The 15,281-nt window shown below is 46.2% G+C and overlaps 1 protein-coding gene across 5 annotated transcripts in view; it reads left to right on the top strand.

The window, feature by feature from the left end:
- The window catches only part of LOC311528549 (store-operated calcium entry regulator STIMATE-like), a 71,572-nt gene extending 57,341 nt beyond the window's left edge, over positions 1-14,231 (top strand). The window contains exons 6-10 of one of the 5 annotated variants that reach the window (XM_084643718.1): positions 434-517; positions 4,098-4,208; positions 5,945-6,006; positions 13,427-13,484; positions 13,568-14,231. In XM_084643718.1, the coding sequence (XP_084499844.1) occupies positions 434-517; positions 4,098-4,208; positions 5,945-6,006; positions 13,427-13,484; positions 13,568-13,681 (429 nt within the window). In that variant the 3' untranslated portion in view covers positions 13,682-14,231. Of the gene's footprint in view, positions 1-433; positions 518-4,097; positions 4,209-5,944; positions 6,014-6,864; positions 7,226-13,426; positions 13,485-13,567 lie in introns of those variants that run through there. The other 4 variants (XM_084643721.1, XM_084643722.1, XM_084643719.1 and 1 more) reach the window with 4 other exon arrangements.
- The last annotated feature ends 1,050 nt before the right edge of the window (positions 14,232-15,281 follow it).

Raw genomic sequence — 15,281 nt, 5'->3', positions numbered from 1 at the left:
CATGTATTAGAGAACTCCTAAACTTGAACCGCTAATATAGATTTCTCCACTCTTGGTATGTGAACCTGGAATCTGGAGGCTGGCAGTACACTTCTGGTTGTCTTCCAGGCCACCTCATGCAAGGCTGGTGTCCCATAAGCTTGTCTTGCAGCCAGGCTGAGAGAATCCAAAGAAAATCTGCCTGTTAAAGTGTGGAAGACCAGCACTTTAATAAATGAATAAATATCTGCCTGGCCTCAGGCTGCCAGAAATGTCTGGGGTGGGGTGGGGTGGAATAGCTTGTGTTCTTCTAGCTTATGCGGCGGGGTAAAAATGGCAGCAGCTGCCTCCGCCATGAATCTGCCAGTGTGGGAAGGTCGCTGCAATTCATGGTTAATAGCATGCAACCAAGATGTATTTTAACAACATTGTTTAATTTTTGTTTCCCTTGCAGCTTCAGGAGATTTTACTGGACTATATCCCAGATCCTCAGCTGGAGCTCGTCCTGGTCATGTTCATTGTGCCTTTTACAGTCAACGTAAGTGAAGCCAAAGACTCCTCTGAAAACACTGAGTTTGTTGGGCCTAGGTGTCCCAACAGAGAGGTGCTGTGCACGCAGTCCTTATTCTCTTGAAATAAGACAAAGCAGAGAAGTGACACAACAGGTCATTGGCAGAGCTGGGAATAGAACCTCCCTCTCGGGATTCTCGAGCTATTACCATACCCACTAGACACCCTGCCTATCTCAGCCTACTCAGAAGTCACCTATTGCTGAGACACTAGCATCTCCTAGTTCGTAAATTGTATCAACACTGTTACTTGGAGGAATTCGAGTTGTGGAGTGCTGAAATTAAGCCTCTCGAACATCACAAAACTCTCGAACATCACAATAATTAGCTAATGATTAATTTTGTCTGGTTTTGCATATTTTTGTTAGAATACAGCACATAGAATGCACGGGGATGTGGTTTTAGGGTTTCCAAGATAAAAGGTGGTGATTGCTTTTGGGGTTTTTTTTAAGTACTTAATGCAATGTGCATGGCACTTTCTGAAATGCAGATTCCCTGCCTAGAAGACTCTACTTAAACGGTAAGATGAAAATGACAGAGGTGGAGCTGGGACAGGGTAGGGTGAAGGTGAGGACAATAAGGTGACTTGGGTTCTATGAGTGAATCAAAGAGCAAAATATGGCCTCCAGACTTTCACTATGATCCATTAAGACAGACAAAAGTCTGTTGCTTAAGTGATCACTTGGACAGATTGTCCTGATGTACTTAAAAATCACCTCCTCTGCCATTGGACCTGACAAGAAATGAATGAAGGATCTGAGCTTCCCTTGCAATTATTCATGACGTCCCAGGCATCCAAAACTCGGCTGTTAGTTGCATCCTGTCATGAAAAGCACTGAATTCTGAACTCCGGCCTTATCAACCAACAGGCCTTCCATTCACCTCTTTAATGATGCTCTTAAAGAATAGCCAAACTGGCTCATGTATGGAATTTGATTCAAAAAGGCAGAGATAACAGTTGAGTGGTAGTTTTCTAGTGATGTCACTCTCATGTTAAATACCAATGATAACTCCAAAACAGGCCCTGTCCTGCAAGATGAATGCCCTCTACTCTGTGGTCGATGAGCCAGAGTCAAATAGGCCCAGGCTTTGTGGGTGTAAATGCTACCAAATAGACAAGAATCCCACCCATTGGGAGAGGCTGGTGCTATCAGAATCAGGACCTGTGTCTGCAAACCTCTTTGTCCAAATAGATTTCCCAACGGTTCGCAGCCTTCAAAACTGGGAAGAATCAACAAAAAAGTCCATTGAGGTTTTTGGCTAAAACTTCCACTCAGTCTGATGTAAAACTCCTTAGGGAGGAAGTGGTAATTCAGATACTTAGAAATAAATATAGGGTAACTTTGTTCTGATGATCTTGTATAAAATTAGCCCTCATGCTACAGAAGGTTCTTTTAAAATAGGACTTGCTTGAAGTCCAGCCAAATGTTCTGTTGTCCCACAAACTGTTGATCGTCTCTAAACCATCACTCTGGAAATCCTTTCCGTGTCTGCCTTCACAGGCTTTGAACCTTTGATTAGGCCATTTTTGACGGGACCAGGAATGTTTTTTGAACTGTGAAATGGAATGTCCCACTGCAGTCTGACACGACATGCCATGGCAGATGACATCCTGCTCCATTCAGAATGTCTTTCCACCCACCGCAACTCAGGATGCAAGAAGTTCAAGGTGGACTATACATCCGTCCTATCCAGCTACACCCCCACTTCCCTCCCTTTTCTTTTTCTCTGGAAACTGTCTTCTAAGTTTTTAGGGGATTTGAAGAAATCCCAGGAACAACTACATTTATTGCTGGAGAGTTCCCTTCCTAGGGATGTGTCTCAACTTTGCTAAGACCCTGTGGTTAAAATGGGTGCTCTTCCGCTCCTCCTGACCTCCAGCATGTTGGTGCGTTCTCTGGTGCCCCACACAAGGAGATGGAGAATCCCAAACATAAGGGATGCAATGGAAGATGGCGCTAAAACAGAAGTAGGATGGCTTGGGAGAAGTGCAGCCAGCCAGTTAGAAGCAGTCAGTAATACCTAGCTCTTACAGAGCACTCTTCATCAGTAGATCTCAAAGGGTGTCCGTATCATTACCCCCACTTTTTAGACATGGCGAAACTGGGCACAGGGAGGGGAAGTGACTTGCCCAAGGTCACCCAGCAGTCTGTCTAGTGGCAGAGCAGGGATTAGACCCCAGGTCTTCTGAGTGCTGGTCAGTGTTCTGTCACTAGGCCGTGCTGCCTCCCAGTAGAGAGTAGGGCAACAGAGGAGCCATGCAGTACCCTTCCAGGCAGAGACAAGCTGTTTGAACTTGATGAGGAAGGCAAAGAGGAAATTCAGAGTGGAGAGTCGTGTGGTCTGAGTGAGACTGGCACAAGAGGAGGTTGCATTCAGTGAGGCAGGATGTTGCAACGCTCATCTGAATAGGATTGCAAAATGCATGAGTCAATAGAGCTCAAGGCAACTAATATTTCTCCCCCTTCAGAAGACCGCCTGGAAAGCTGCTGTCCCCTGCAGTTTCTAACTAGGTGGAGAAAAGCCTGCACATACCTACAGCTGCCGAGCTGGTGCCTTTCTGTTGGGCACTCGTTTCGCATACAGAAACTACAGGGGGGTTTTAATCTCCTAAATATCTGTCACCACAATCACTGCGGCCAGAATCCACCTGGGCGTGCATGCTGTCATGGTTTAGTAACTGTGAATGCCAAGCACGTCCTGGCAAATAACTTCTCTGAGCCAAATAACATGCCAGCTCCTGCAGCCACATGGTGAGCTCAGAAACTTGGCTTTCATTTTTAGAGGAGCTGTGTTTGGTCTCCTAGGTGGTGGGGGAAGCTTGAAAACACAAACAGTGTGTGTGCCTTTGACTCTGCCGACTCATGAGGCAGTACCTCCAAGGGGGATGAGCAATCTCATTCATCTTCACTTGGAAACCTGCTGCCACCCATGGGAGGTGGGGCCATGGGAGCCCCATGCAGGATTTGCCCCAGACCCAGAATGGCCGTAATTTGTCCCTGCTGCCACTTCTGCTTGGCTCAAGAGCAAACTTTCCCAGCATGTGGGAAGCCAGTGCAAGCACTGACAACAGTTCTGGGAAGCTGAATGGGTGAGCCTTGACTCTGGATGCATCATGCTTCAGCCGGTTACAGCTGCAGAGCATGGTGGGAAATCCCTCTGACCCAGTACCTCCCTGACCTACTGTTTAATCTCTTTTCCAGTGGGTCCTCCAGCAAACGCCTGCTCTGACAAACCGACCAGGCTTCAATGCAGAGGAGAGAAAATAACTCCCAAAACACACACTTGGTCAAACTCCTGCAGACATGTGGGCCTAATCCTGTAGACGGCAGAGTGTCCTCTACTCCATTTGTGTCAGTGGGGTCGAGGACGCGAATTGCTTGGTAGGATCAGGTTGTATGTGAGCTGTTGGTGGTCACGGTAAGGCTTTAAAGCTATAGCACCTACCTAGAGCTGTTACCGCCTTGCAGTTTAGGCTGCACTAAAGATTGGTCATCCAAAGTCGGGGCTGTTGGAACAACTTGATGGTTTTCCTTTTTCCCCTCCAAGGCTGTTATGTTCTGGCTCGTGGACAGTTTGATCATGAGGAAATATAAGCAGAAGGACAGCCTTGAAGGCAGCAGGTCCATAGAAAACCCCGTGAGGAATGAAGAATCCCAGGTAAGCCCAGGGAATGTGCTGTGGGCAGATGTGCACAGACAGCCAATCCTAAGTCAAATGAACACCGCTAATTGTAACTGCAGTGGGTAGCAATGACACAAGGTAGGTGATCTGAATTTAGAGCCAGCTGTGTCACAGAGCCGTGCCTGCCTTCCCCTTGGGGAGGGGGATAGTCTTACCAGGAGTCTCCTTGAGCGTTCCCTTGTTAATGCTGCAGAGACGGGAGCACTAACCGAATCTTGAGCCACTTCATCCCATGGAATCAGCTCTCCCAGCAAGCATGGATAAGTCTTGAGATGCTGGATGTGTCTGACTCCCTCAGGTCTGCTCTCTGACGCTAGGGAGTGGGTGAGTGCATGAAAGCTTCTGCACCAGAAATGCCAGGAGAGAAAAGGTGGCAAGAGTTCTAGAAGGGCAGGCCCTTGTTTCTAGACCCTAGGAAAGTTCTAGAGCATGGCTATGTTTGGAAAGGACTTAAAATGGTATCACCTCTCTATGTTGTGAGAGGCAGCATGGGCTGGTGGACAGGGAGTTGGAGACCTGGTTTTTATTCCGAACTCTGCCACTGCCAAGCTGTAACCTGGAACGTTACTTTGCTTCTTCAGCTCCCTTCCCACTCTGTCTTCTCTGTTTAGACAAGGATTGCTAGATGGTTGTACGGGGCCTAGCATGATGGGGCCTTGATTGCAGTTGGGCCCTCTAGGCACAACTCTGTTGCAAGCAATAAATATCCCGTATCTGATACCATAGGTGTCCTTGGGCGCTACCAGTGTTATCCGCTGACACCATACATGTATTACACTCAGCCCCTCCTACATCACTCTAGCTATGGAAAACCAAGCTGGATTCTAGTCTACTTCATGCACCATCAACAGACTAGCCTGATCAGTAATGACAGCTGAATGCTGTGACAGGGCGTGGCTTGATATTTTTCCAGATTCCAGGTTGAATTAATGCCCTGAAAAATCATTCTTAATTCATGAATCGAGCGAATGTCGTATGAAGTCCATTGAGAATCAACAGAACTCCAACAGGTGTCGCTTCTGACTCCTTTGGGGCCCTCACGTCTAGTTAACATGTTTAAAGTTGTAGTCAGAAGGAATTTTTTTTCTTGCTAATGTCTCGTCTTTTGTTAAATTTTGGAGAAAAACATGCTTGTGGGGGAATCAGAGTTTGCCAGGTGTCTTTGTTTCTCAGCAAGCAAACTGCCAGTTAACTCTGGTGTGAGTCACCCTCAGTATATATTTGGGTTAGTTGGATGTTCACGCTTTAAGTCCAAAGGAAAAAAACATTGTTATGTTACAGGCAGATTTTGTTCTCATTGTTTGCTAACACAACAGAGTTCACCGGACACAGGTCACATCCATGTCTGTGCCTGGGTTTTGAGCAAAGGCCATAATCTAACTAGCTGGATCTAATTCTGTTCTTCCCTCTCCCCACCCCTATTTTCAAAATGCTACATGTACAAATTTTGATTTCCTGCTGTTCATTGGCAAGACCCACTAGACTGAAAAGGAGTTCAGCAGTTACAGGCTAGCTTCTGAAATAGCTGCTGCTTGGTGGAATTAAATACTCCTAGAGAAAGAGAGGAAGAAGAGGAACAGAAATAATACAAGATATTTCACATTCTGCTTACAGAATAACTTTCATCTCCAGTACCTGTTAAGTTTACTTCCCTCATGGCTTTAGTCAGAGCACATCTTCTAGTAAGTGTAACTGGTTTCTGCATCATACAGGTGGGACTGCCAAACCAATTACTACCCGGCTGTGGCTTCTGCACTGAAATACACGCTGCAAGGTGGCAAGTAAGAATGTTCTTAATTGGTACTGATGCAGTTTACATAACTTCAAGCCAGAATTCTTGTAGAGCTTGTGTATCTGATAAGCTCCCACTCTTAAAGGGCTATATGGCGTTAGTGGATTCCTTCCTCTTATGGGACCAACAAAGCAGAGACAGATGTTAACAGCTGGTCAGCCAAGAAATGAGTCATGCACGTCCTGGTGCAGCAAAGTCAGCCTCGTTCTCTGAATGGGAGCAATCTGAGCTATGGTGTGTTCCAAAACATCTGAACCTTGCATTCCGGGGATTTCCAACAATGGGGAGCCTGTTCTTGAGAGCAGATACCTCTTAGAGTTCATAGGAGTTGAAAGGCAAGTTCAGCCAGGTGAGGCTGTGTCTGAACAGTTCTTGCACCAGTTTAACCATGGTTGGGGTGCCGTGTGTGTCTTTTTTTTGTTTGTTTTGTTTAACCACTAGAGTTAAAAGCGGTACCAAAAACTGTAGACAAGCCTGTACAGATCCCACATGCGCAAAACTGCTAATTACTCTAAATTCTAACCAGCCAGACCCAATTAACGCTTCTCTGGTTATGGCATGATCTTGGCCTCGTAGTCGTGGTTGATACTCGGGAGTGCCATCTCCTCTAATCCCATTTAGCAGGGATGGCTGTGGAGGTTCATTCAATGTCTGTAACTCGTAACGTCTTTCACAATGGGCGGACACGGGTGCTACTTGTCCCGTTTTTGTAAGTTTGAAGCCATGTCCAAACACAGAAGTTGCACCAGTTTAAAGTTGTGTTTAAACTAACTTCTGTGCATAGTTGAGACCTGATCTTAACCCTCCCACAAATAGCACAACTAATCCTTTATTTTACAGCAAAACATTGGAGCCTCCGAGATCCCCTTTCACCTTCATGTGGCATCAACAACAACAGTACACGTAGACAGTGGAGGTCTGTAGCACGGAGTGTCCCATGGATATTTTTAAATATGCAGACACAACTGTACGGCAGCCATTTCGTCTGGGATAGAACGGAGCAGGACTCAATACCCAGTACACTGCTATTGTTGCCAGTCGCATATGGAAATATACCCTGCCATCTGTCTTGTCGTGCTGAGGAATGAACAGAACACCATAAAACTCTTTACAACAACCTGTTTCAGGTCAGGTTAGTCCATAAAGAAGACTGCTTTCCAAATCTCTAGAAGTCAGGAAAGATCAACGATTCTCTACTCCATCTTCTTGCCAATGCAGTATTTCTCTTTATACCACATTTTTCTAATGTTCTGACAGTATAGCTTTAAATGTTCCAAATGATGGGCTTCCATTAATAGACCTGCCTGTTGGGAGGGCTTTTTTCTGATATTTAGCCGAAGCTTTCCCTTAGCATCTCCCATCTTATTGTATATTTGAATATTATTTGAATATTGTATCTTTTGAATATTTGTCTTACCATCTCCCTCTCCTCCCCCTCCTCTCACTTTGTTGTTACTTAGCGAAACTTTTAGTTTTACCTCTTGTGAGGAAAGAATCATAACTTTTGTTGCTTGACTTGGACCATCCCCTCTGGTGCGAAGTGGAGTTATGCCAGGGAGTGGTTCATCCCTGTACTTGGAATGTCCTCTTACTGGAACTTTATATGGGGATTGTTGCCTTCCTGCTCTGTGTCCTTATGCCTCACCAATTTCAACCCATAATTGCATTGGCCATATCACATTGCAAACTCAGAGCTCCTGTTTTCCAACCCACAGGGATGAAGAGTACAGAAGTGGGAATCTTCACAGAAAATCTGGGACTTCTGTCTCTTCTTTCTTGGTCTCCATGAAACTTCCATACAGCCACTTGCCATGTGGCCGCCTATCTGTACAATCATAGAAGATTAGGGTTGGAAGAGACCTCAGGGGGTCATCTAGTTCAACCCCCTGCTCAAAGCAGGATCAACCCCACTAAGTCATCCCAGCCAGGGATTTGTCAAGCTGGGCCTTAAAAACCTCTAAGGATGGAGATTCCTAGGTAACCCATTCTGGTGCTTCACCACCCTCCTATTGAAATAGTGTTTCCTAATATCCAACCTAGACCTCCCCCACGGCAACTTGAGACCATTGCTCCTTGTTCTGTCATCTGCCATCACTGAGAACAGCCGAGCTCCATCCTCTTTGGAACCCCCTGTCAGTTGAAGGCTGCTATCAAATCCCCCCTCACTCTTCTCTTCTGCAGACTAAATAATCCCAGTTCCCTCAGCCTCTCCTCATAAGTCATGTGCCCCAGCCCCCTAATCATTTCAGTTGCCCTCTGCTGGACTCTCTACAATTTGTCCACATCCTTTCAATATCCTAACAATATCCACATCCTAACAATATCACAAGTCACCTTTTAAATGGTAGATAAAATAACAACCCACCTGGCAAATCTAATTGCCCAGGCCACAAAGGTGGGGTGGCCGAAATCCAAAATCAAAGGCTGGAAATGGAGATTTGGTTGAGATCCATCCCTATTAATTGACTCATTTGCTCTCCTGATTGTTCAATAAGGAGAATTTCCTCCCTCTCTGCTATGTTATTAATCTCCCTCCTTTCAGGTGCTAAGCGTCTCTATGCTTGGAAGGGATTGCTCATGATAAAGTGCCTGGAGTTTATCAGAGTTCATCAGGCCTGTCTAGCAGCAGGCGCCGACAACTCCCCGTCATGTGGCTTACTTGGATTTCAATCTATCTTCACAATAAAGGGTTTCATTCTTTTCACCTGAGCTCGGAATCCGCTCGCAGTAGAAAATGGGTCCCTGTTTTAACCTAGTCTTAAAACCAGCACTACTTATGGCTACACCAGCTGTTTTGTACAGGGCTGCTTTATTGCTTGGGATGCCCCACGCTGTGAGAAGGTACCTAGCAGAGATGAAATCCCACTGTTTAATGGGGGACAGTGAGTAGCTGGCAGCCCAGAGCCCGATTTTCCATCTCATGTGTGTATGGGCTTTTAAGGCGGGGCCCGCTTTCTCACGCTTGAGCTATAGATGTGAAGGGAGGTGACATAGGGCTTTGCGTAAGGTGGAGCGAGGGCTGTGGCTTAGGCCAAAACTAGCACTTACAGGGGGATTTTTCATCCTCTTGATGGGGATCTATTAAAATTTTCCTTCCGGGCTCGTCTTAAATCCCAAATCTAGCTTCCAGGACAGGCTTTTTCCCATCGCCCCTTGTGCAGTTCTCTCCCTTCCCATCTGACTTCCAGTCTGATCTGCACTAATGTTTGCCTGAATCGTTACACGCTGAGTTGAGGATAGGGTGACCCTACGTCCTGTTTTGGCCGGGTCAGTCCCTTTTTAAAGCCCTGTCCTGGCCATCCTGCCTCTTTTTTTGCAAAAGTGGACATTTGTCCCGTTTGCTCTTGCCGACTTGATCAACGGGACAAATGGCTTCTTTTGCCAAAACAGTGGGATGCAGTGCGGAGGAACGTACTGCGGGGAGGGGTGAGTAGAGATGCCAGCCCCGCTCGTGGGGTCGGGGGGAGGCAGGGCTGGGCTGGGGGCGAGGCAGTGTTCCAGCATGTGCAGGGCTGGCAGGTTTCCAGTGACCGGGCAATGGCCCCCTGCTGCAGGGGGAGCTTGGGCAAGTGGCTGGGGGTGTCCCGTTCTCCCTTTGGACAATATGGTCACCCTCATTGCACAAGAGCTGAGTAAATGCAGGCTGAAATGAAGGCTCCTTGTTCTCCTGCCTCAGCTGGAGTCTGTTGTGACAGTAAACCACAGACCATGTCAATGGCATCACTCTCTTCTCCACTCCGTGAAAACCAGTAGCATTTTCAAAGCCCTTAATGTTTCCTTTGATCTCTCTGGGTCTGTGGCTTTTCCCCGTGGCAGAAAGCAGATTTAAAAAGCAGGAATACATCTTTGTCTGTCCTTATTTTCACATTTTCAGGTTGTCTTTGTGACCGCTACTAGCAAGGACCCTTATCGTCCCGATGACGTGCACTGGTTACTTTGGGGTTGGAGTGGGGAAGCTGTGCCATTAGTTCTAATGCACCAGCCTTTCTTAACTGGGTACATAAATCGGCACAATTGGCAGACACTTAAAGGAGACGCTGATTAACGTAGCATGCCGTATTTCAGATCAGAACTGAGGTATGTCATTGGGTGAGGAGTGGGGAATGAGTGGCCGACCTTTCATAAGCACAAAATTCACTTTGACGTCTTAAAAGAGACTAAGTTTTTGTGTTGTCTAAAGCATTGTAACATTAGAGATGAGCAGGTTCTAAAGTAGCTCTGATTCCACCTATCTCTTGGGGGGAAATGGATTTATCAGCTTTCTTCTTCTTACCGGATGTGACTGCATGTCACGCTCATTTCTTTCTGCATGCTCTATTCTTGTGATAGATCAATTATATGAAGAATCTGAGTTCAGGGTTACTGCAGCTGTCATTATCCACCCTGCTGTCTACAACAAAGTAGACTGGCAGAGTATGCCTTCAGCGGTGACCCGGTGCTCTTGAGGTTGGACTAGGTGAAATGACAGAGTTTTAAACATCAACAAATCAGTTGTCTCTTGCTTCTGACTAGAGGCCTGTATCAAAATATGTAAATTACTTTGGGCATATCTATTGTGTAAATATTGGCACTGGAACACCGGAACAACAGATCCAGCTGATGGGAAGTGTGTTCTGTACAGGATGTAGCTCAGAGGTGTTTTTAAAATTACAATGCAAAAGAAGCATTTAACTGTGTTGTGGGGGGGAGGGAATGAAAGCAGTCAAATGAATGAACACTTATGGGGGGGTTCATTTCCTTCTCAACTCTCTGGCACTTGAGTATAAAGAGGCACACACTAGGCAAGCCCAGATTGTAAGAGTGGACATGAGAATATTGGTGAATCATTGGGGTCCAAGACCAGGATGGCACGGTGACTGAGGGGTTGGGAAACCATGGTGCTGTTCCCAGCTTTGCCACTGACCTGGTATGGCTTGGTGCCTCTACTGTCTAGACTGAAAGCTCTTTGGAGCAGAAATTCTGACCCTTTGTTTGTCTTACCAGCACTTAGCACGGTGGGCCCCCTCACCACTGCTGTAACACAACCAATGCAACTGTCAAGGGCGAGCTTGTGTTGAAGTATCACCTCTCTTTAAGGGTTTGTCTACACAACAGAAGCTTGCACAGGTTAGCCTGAGCGAGCCAGCTTGAATCCAGCTAGGGCAGATGACAATAGCAGGGAAAATGGAGCAGAGTGGGCCAAACCCTGGGTACATACCCACCTTGCTTGCCCACTCCAAGCCCACCCTGTGCTGTTTCTGCCATTATATTACACACTAGCCCAGGGATCGGCAACCTTTGTCACACAGCCCATCAGGGAAATCCGCTGGCAGGTGGGCCGGTTTATTTACCTGCAGCGTCAGCAGGTTCGGCTGATCGCAGCTCCCACTGGCCTCAGTTTGCTGTTCCAGGCCAATGGGGGCTGCAGGAAGCGGTGTGGGCCGAGGGATGTGCTGGCTGCCACTTCCCACAGCCCCCATTGGCCTGGAACAGGGAACCGCCGCTAGTGGGAGCTGCGATCGGCTGAACCTGTGGACGCTGCAGGGAAACAAATCGGCCCGGCCCCTCGGCGGATTTCCCTGGCGGGCCACGTGCCAAAGGTTGCCGATCCCTGCGCTAGCCTATCAAACTAATTCCCACGAACAGCTTTAGCAGTGTAACATACCCCAAGAGGGACCAGCGTCTTTGTTACAAATAGCACCTGAATAACATTTCCCTTTTATTTTCTACTGGTCTCAGTGTCTTGTAAAAGCCAAGTGTGACTGGACAGCATCTCTTAAACATTGCTGGATTTTCTGTGGATTGCTGGAGACGTCATAAAATGTGTGGATCGGGCTGGACTGTGTGGGCCTCTCTAATCCCTTTGAAAATGTTGATTCATTGCAGCAGTTTGTTTTCCCTGTTTAGCGCTCCTGTTGCTGTGGTTACTGGCCCCACCGTGCCGCCTAAATGGTAACGAATGAAAGGCGTGTTCCTTTGTTATGACAGTGCACCGGGATCATGCAATTTATGTCCCCCATGATATCCGGGTCCAGGACCGGGGACGAGGCCTTCTTAATAATCTGTCCTCTGCCAGTTTTTTGTCTGTTGCATTTAAAACACTCTGGCCAAACAAAGCATGAGCAAATTCTCCCTTGATATGGGCATTTCATAAAGCCAGCACATTTTATACTGCATCCCTAATGCACTGTGTCAGGAAACAGTCCAGAGATCCAGATGACATGATTAATAACCCGCATAAAAATTCAGGCTGTGATATTGTTAGATCTCTCAAGCTGAGCAGGGACAGGCCAGATCAACACTTATATGGGAGAGCTCCGTTAAGGTGATGCAGGAAGCTGTGTTTTAGGCGCTGTTGCTCGTCTCACTGAGCCAACTCTCAACTTGTGCAGCGTGGGCTGGACTGTACCACTGGAGGGGCTGTCTTTTAGAGAAGTAAAACTGAAGCTGTCAGAATCTCAGATGTACACGCTATATCCAGGAATCGACCGAGCCCTGGCCATATTTCCGTAGGGGTTTAGCTACGTCGTCTCCTTAAACTCAACTGATTGAAATATTTGCCTTCTCTTCTATCCTTAACTGTTGCTGGATGCTGTTGAAAAGTTGTAGCCTACCCCAGAGGTGGCTGCATTTTAGTGGTTTAATTAAGTAACTCAACATACGCGACTTTGGCCGGTGCAGAAGACAACAATGGCAGGCCAATGAGATTTTGTGTCTGCTGATCAGAAGAAAGCAGGCTCATCTGTAATTTTCCTGTACTTCGTTGAATTAGTGGTGGTGGAGTCCAACATTTTTCTTGTACATCCCTGAATAAACGTTGTTTACCTTTGATTTTCTGTTTTAAAGAATGATATATATATATATATATATATATATATATATATATATATATATATATATGTCATAAATATATTGCAATAGCACCTAGAGGCCTTTACTCCACTGTGCTAGGCACTGTACAAACAGAGTGAAGAACATTTCTTTGCTTCAAAGAGTTTACAGTCTAAAGACAAGATCTTTACAGTGGGTTGGGGAAATGACTGAGCAAACCAAGGGAGGGAGGATAGGGTACAATAAAATATAGTTTAACATAGGTGGGCATAATGCATAGCAGAAACCACTTAGCCAGCCAGCTGGCGAGCTGACAGATCTGACTTCTGCTGTTCAGCTGATCTGATTTCACTTGATTTTGAACACTCATCTATTCAAGCTGAAAACAGCATGGGATGCCCTGCACACACCTACCCGCTGGGGTAACTAAATGCCTCGCTCTGTAATAAGAAAGTTTTGGTTGAGGAGGGTTTGAGTTTAGATTTTGCTGAGTCTGTCACTTGATTGCGGAGGAATAGGCATCTTGGCCAACTCCTGTATCAAACTTAGGGTAGCTTTGTTGATTGCTCACTGACCTATCTTTATCCTTCAGAGCAGTGCTGTTCTGGGAGATGTTACCTATGGTATGTCCAGTTAAAAGGCATGAAGAGGTATGAGATCTCCAGCCAAACAGACTCTTTAGTCACTGAGCAATAAGTCTCTGAGAGTTGAATTGTTCTTGTTCTTCCTTTAGGTGTTGCTCTGTCCTGACTTGGATTTTGATCAGTCTGAAAGTGACCAAGACATCTCAGGACTCCAAGGAACCAGCCAGAAAGCGACACAGCCAGGCTATCAAGGGGTACTTTAACAGCGACGTCAAACTGAGCCAAATGGAGAGAGTGCCAACCAAGAAACCAGCAGTAGAGACTATTTTAGAAAACTGGACTTTGATCTGAAGTTGGAAGTTGGGGTGGGAATGCTAGTTTATTGCACAGTTAAATGGAGATCACATGCTGGGTCGAACCAGATCTACCCTTTGCAGTTATTTTCCTGATGGTGTTTCTGTACCTTCTGCATTCTTGCTGCCCAGTGTGATGGCTGGCTCTTCATACACCATTAACTCCGGCTGTACCTGTATTTGTCTCTAAACTGGACACTCCTAATCCTATCACGGTTGGGACCGTAGAGAGAGATTTCTCTGGCTGGCCAGCTGGCTGTAGAATTTGTCAGGATGGTGGTAGCATAAGTCAAAATACTAGATCTTTTTTATACGATGGAAGATTTACCTTGTACTAACTGCACTGTGATGCTTTCTGCATGCACAGCTTGCTCGTAAATAGCTCACTTGTAAAAGGTATTTAAAAATGTCTTTGGGGTTGGACTGATAATTCCACTGCATCTGACATTTTTACTCTTTTGTAGGGATTGTAATAAAAGTTTGACTTAAAGTTGCTTCATCTTTGGAATGCATTCCTGGGCTTAACGTTTTACAGAGAGAGGATGTTACAAAGGAGATGGCTCCCCTTCTAAACTCTCAATCGTAGGGACTTGCCACTTGCTTTGCATTGCCATATCTGAACTGGAACTGTCCTGTCTTGGCCCAGATGTTAATCTCGTTAAAAATCTGGGCAGTCAGTTGGGTTAATGATGTGGGGAAAAGCTGGTTTTCTAAAGCCAGATTTTTCAAAAATCTGTCTAAAGTGATCTCTAAAATAAAGCCTTATTTAAACAGGAAAGTTCATCTGGGCAGGAGACAGCTTTCCCAAAGGTTGGTCTAACATCTGGAGAACAAACTCCCTCAGGAAGGACCTAAGGACCGCCCCAAACCTTGCCACCTTCTGCTCCAAATGCAAGACACCCTTCTTCAGCCTGCCATAAACACAGATTAGCATGTGCACCCTACCAAAACGTTGCATTGCATGCACAATTCTCCCCCCCAGGAGAGGGGAGAGAGAATGAACCCCACGTGACTGATATGAATCGAGTTGCTTAATGCATAACTGGAAGGCATTCAGATTCTACAGTAATCTGAGTATCCTAGAAGTGTAGGACTGGAAGGGACCTTGAGAAGTCATCTAGTCCAGTCCCCTGCACTCAAGGCAGGACCACGTAATAATGTGCCGTATAAGACTAGAAATATTTATGCTGCTGAGAAGAATTTGTGATCCAAAACCCATTGACTTCAAGGGAGAGACAGGGCTTCAAATCACACCAAACACACATTGGATGACATGCTTCTCAAAATGCACCCACCTGCAGAGCCTAGTGCCTTCACTGGGCGCTATCTAGCTCTTAGCACCTTGGTTTATAGGTCAATTAAGGATTGTCTAAATGAGTCCTTGGTTCAGGGCAAGCAGTGTGCAGCCTGTGGTCATGTACTAACCGTGCCCCGGTGCATGTTAATCGACCTCATTTCAAAGCAGAGTAGATTAAAGGGCACTTGGGAACTGTAGTGCAGCAGCAGGATC

Source organism: Lepidochelys olivacea (genome assembly GCF_965140295.1).
Source record: "Lepidochelys olivacea isolate rLepOli2 genome assembly, chromosome: 1".
In the NCBI taxonomy this organism is placed as follows: Eukaryota; Metazoa; Chordata; order Testudines; family Cheloniidae; genus Lepidochelys; species Lepidochelys olivacea.
The sequence above is the reverse complement of the archived record's forward strand: the minus strand, read 5'-3'. Positions and strand labels throughout refer to the sequence as shown.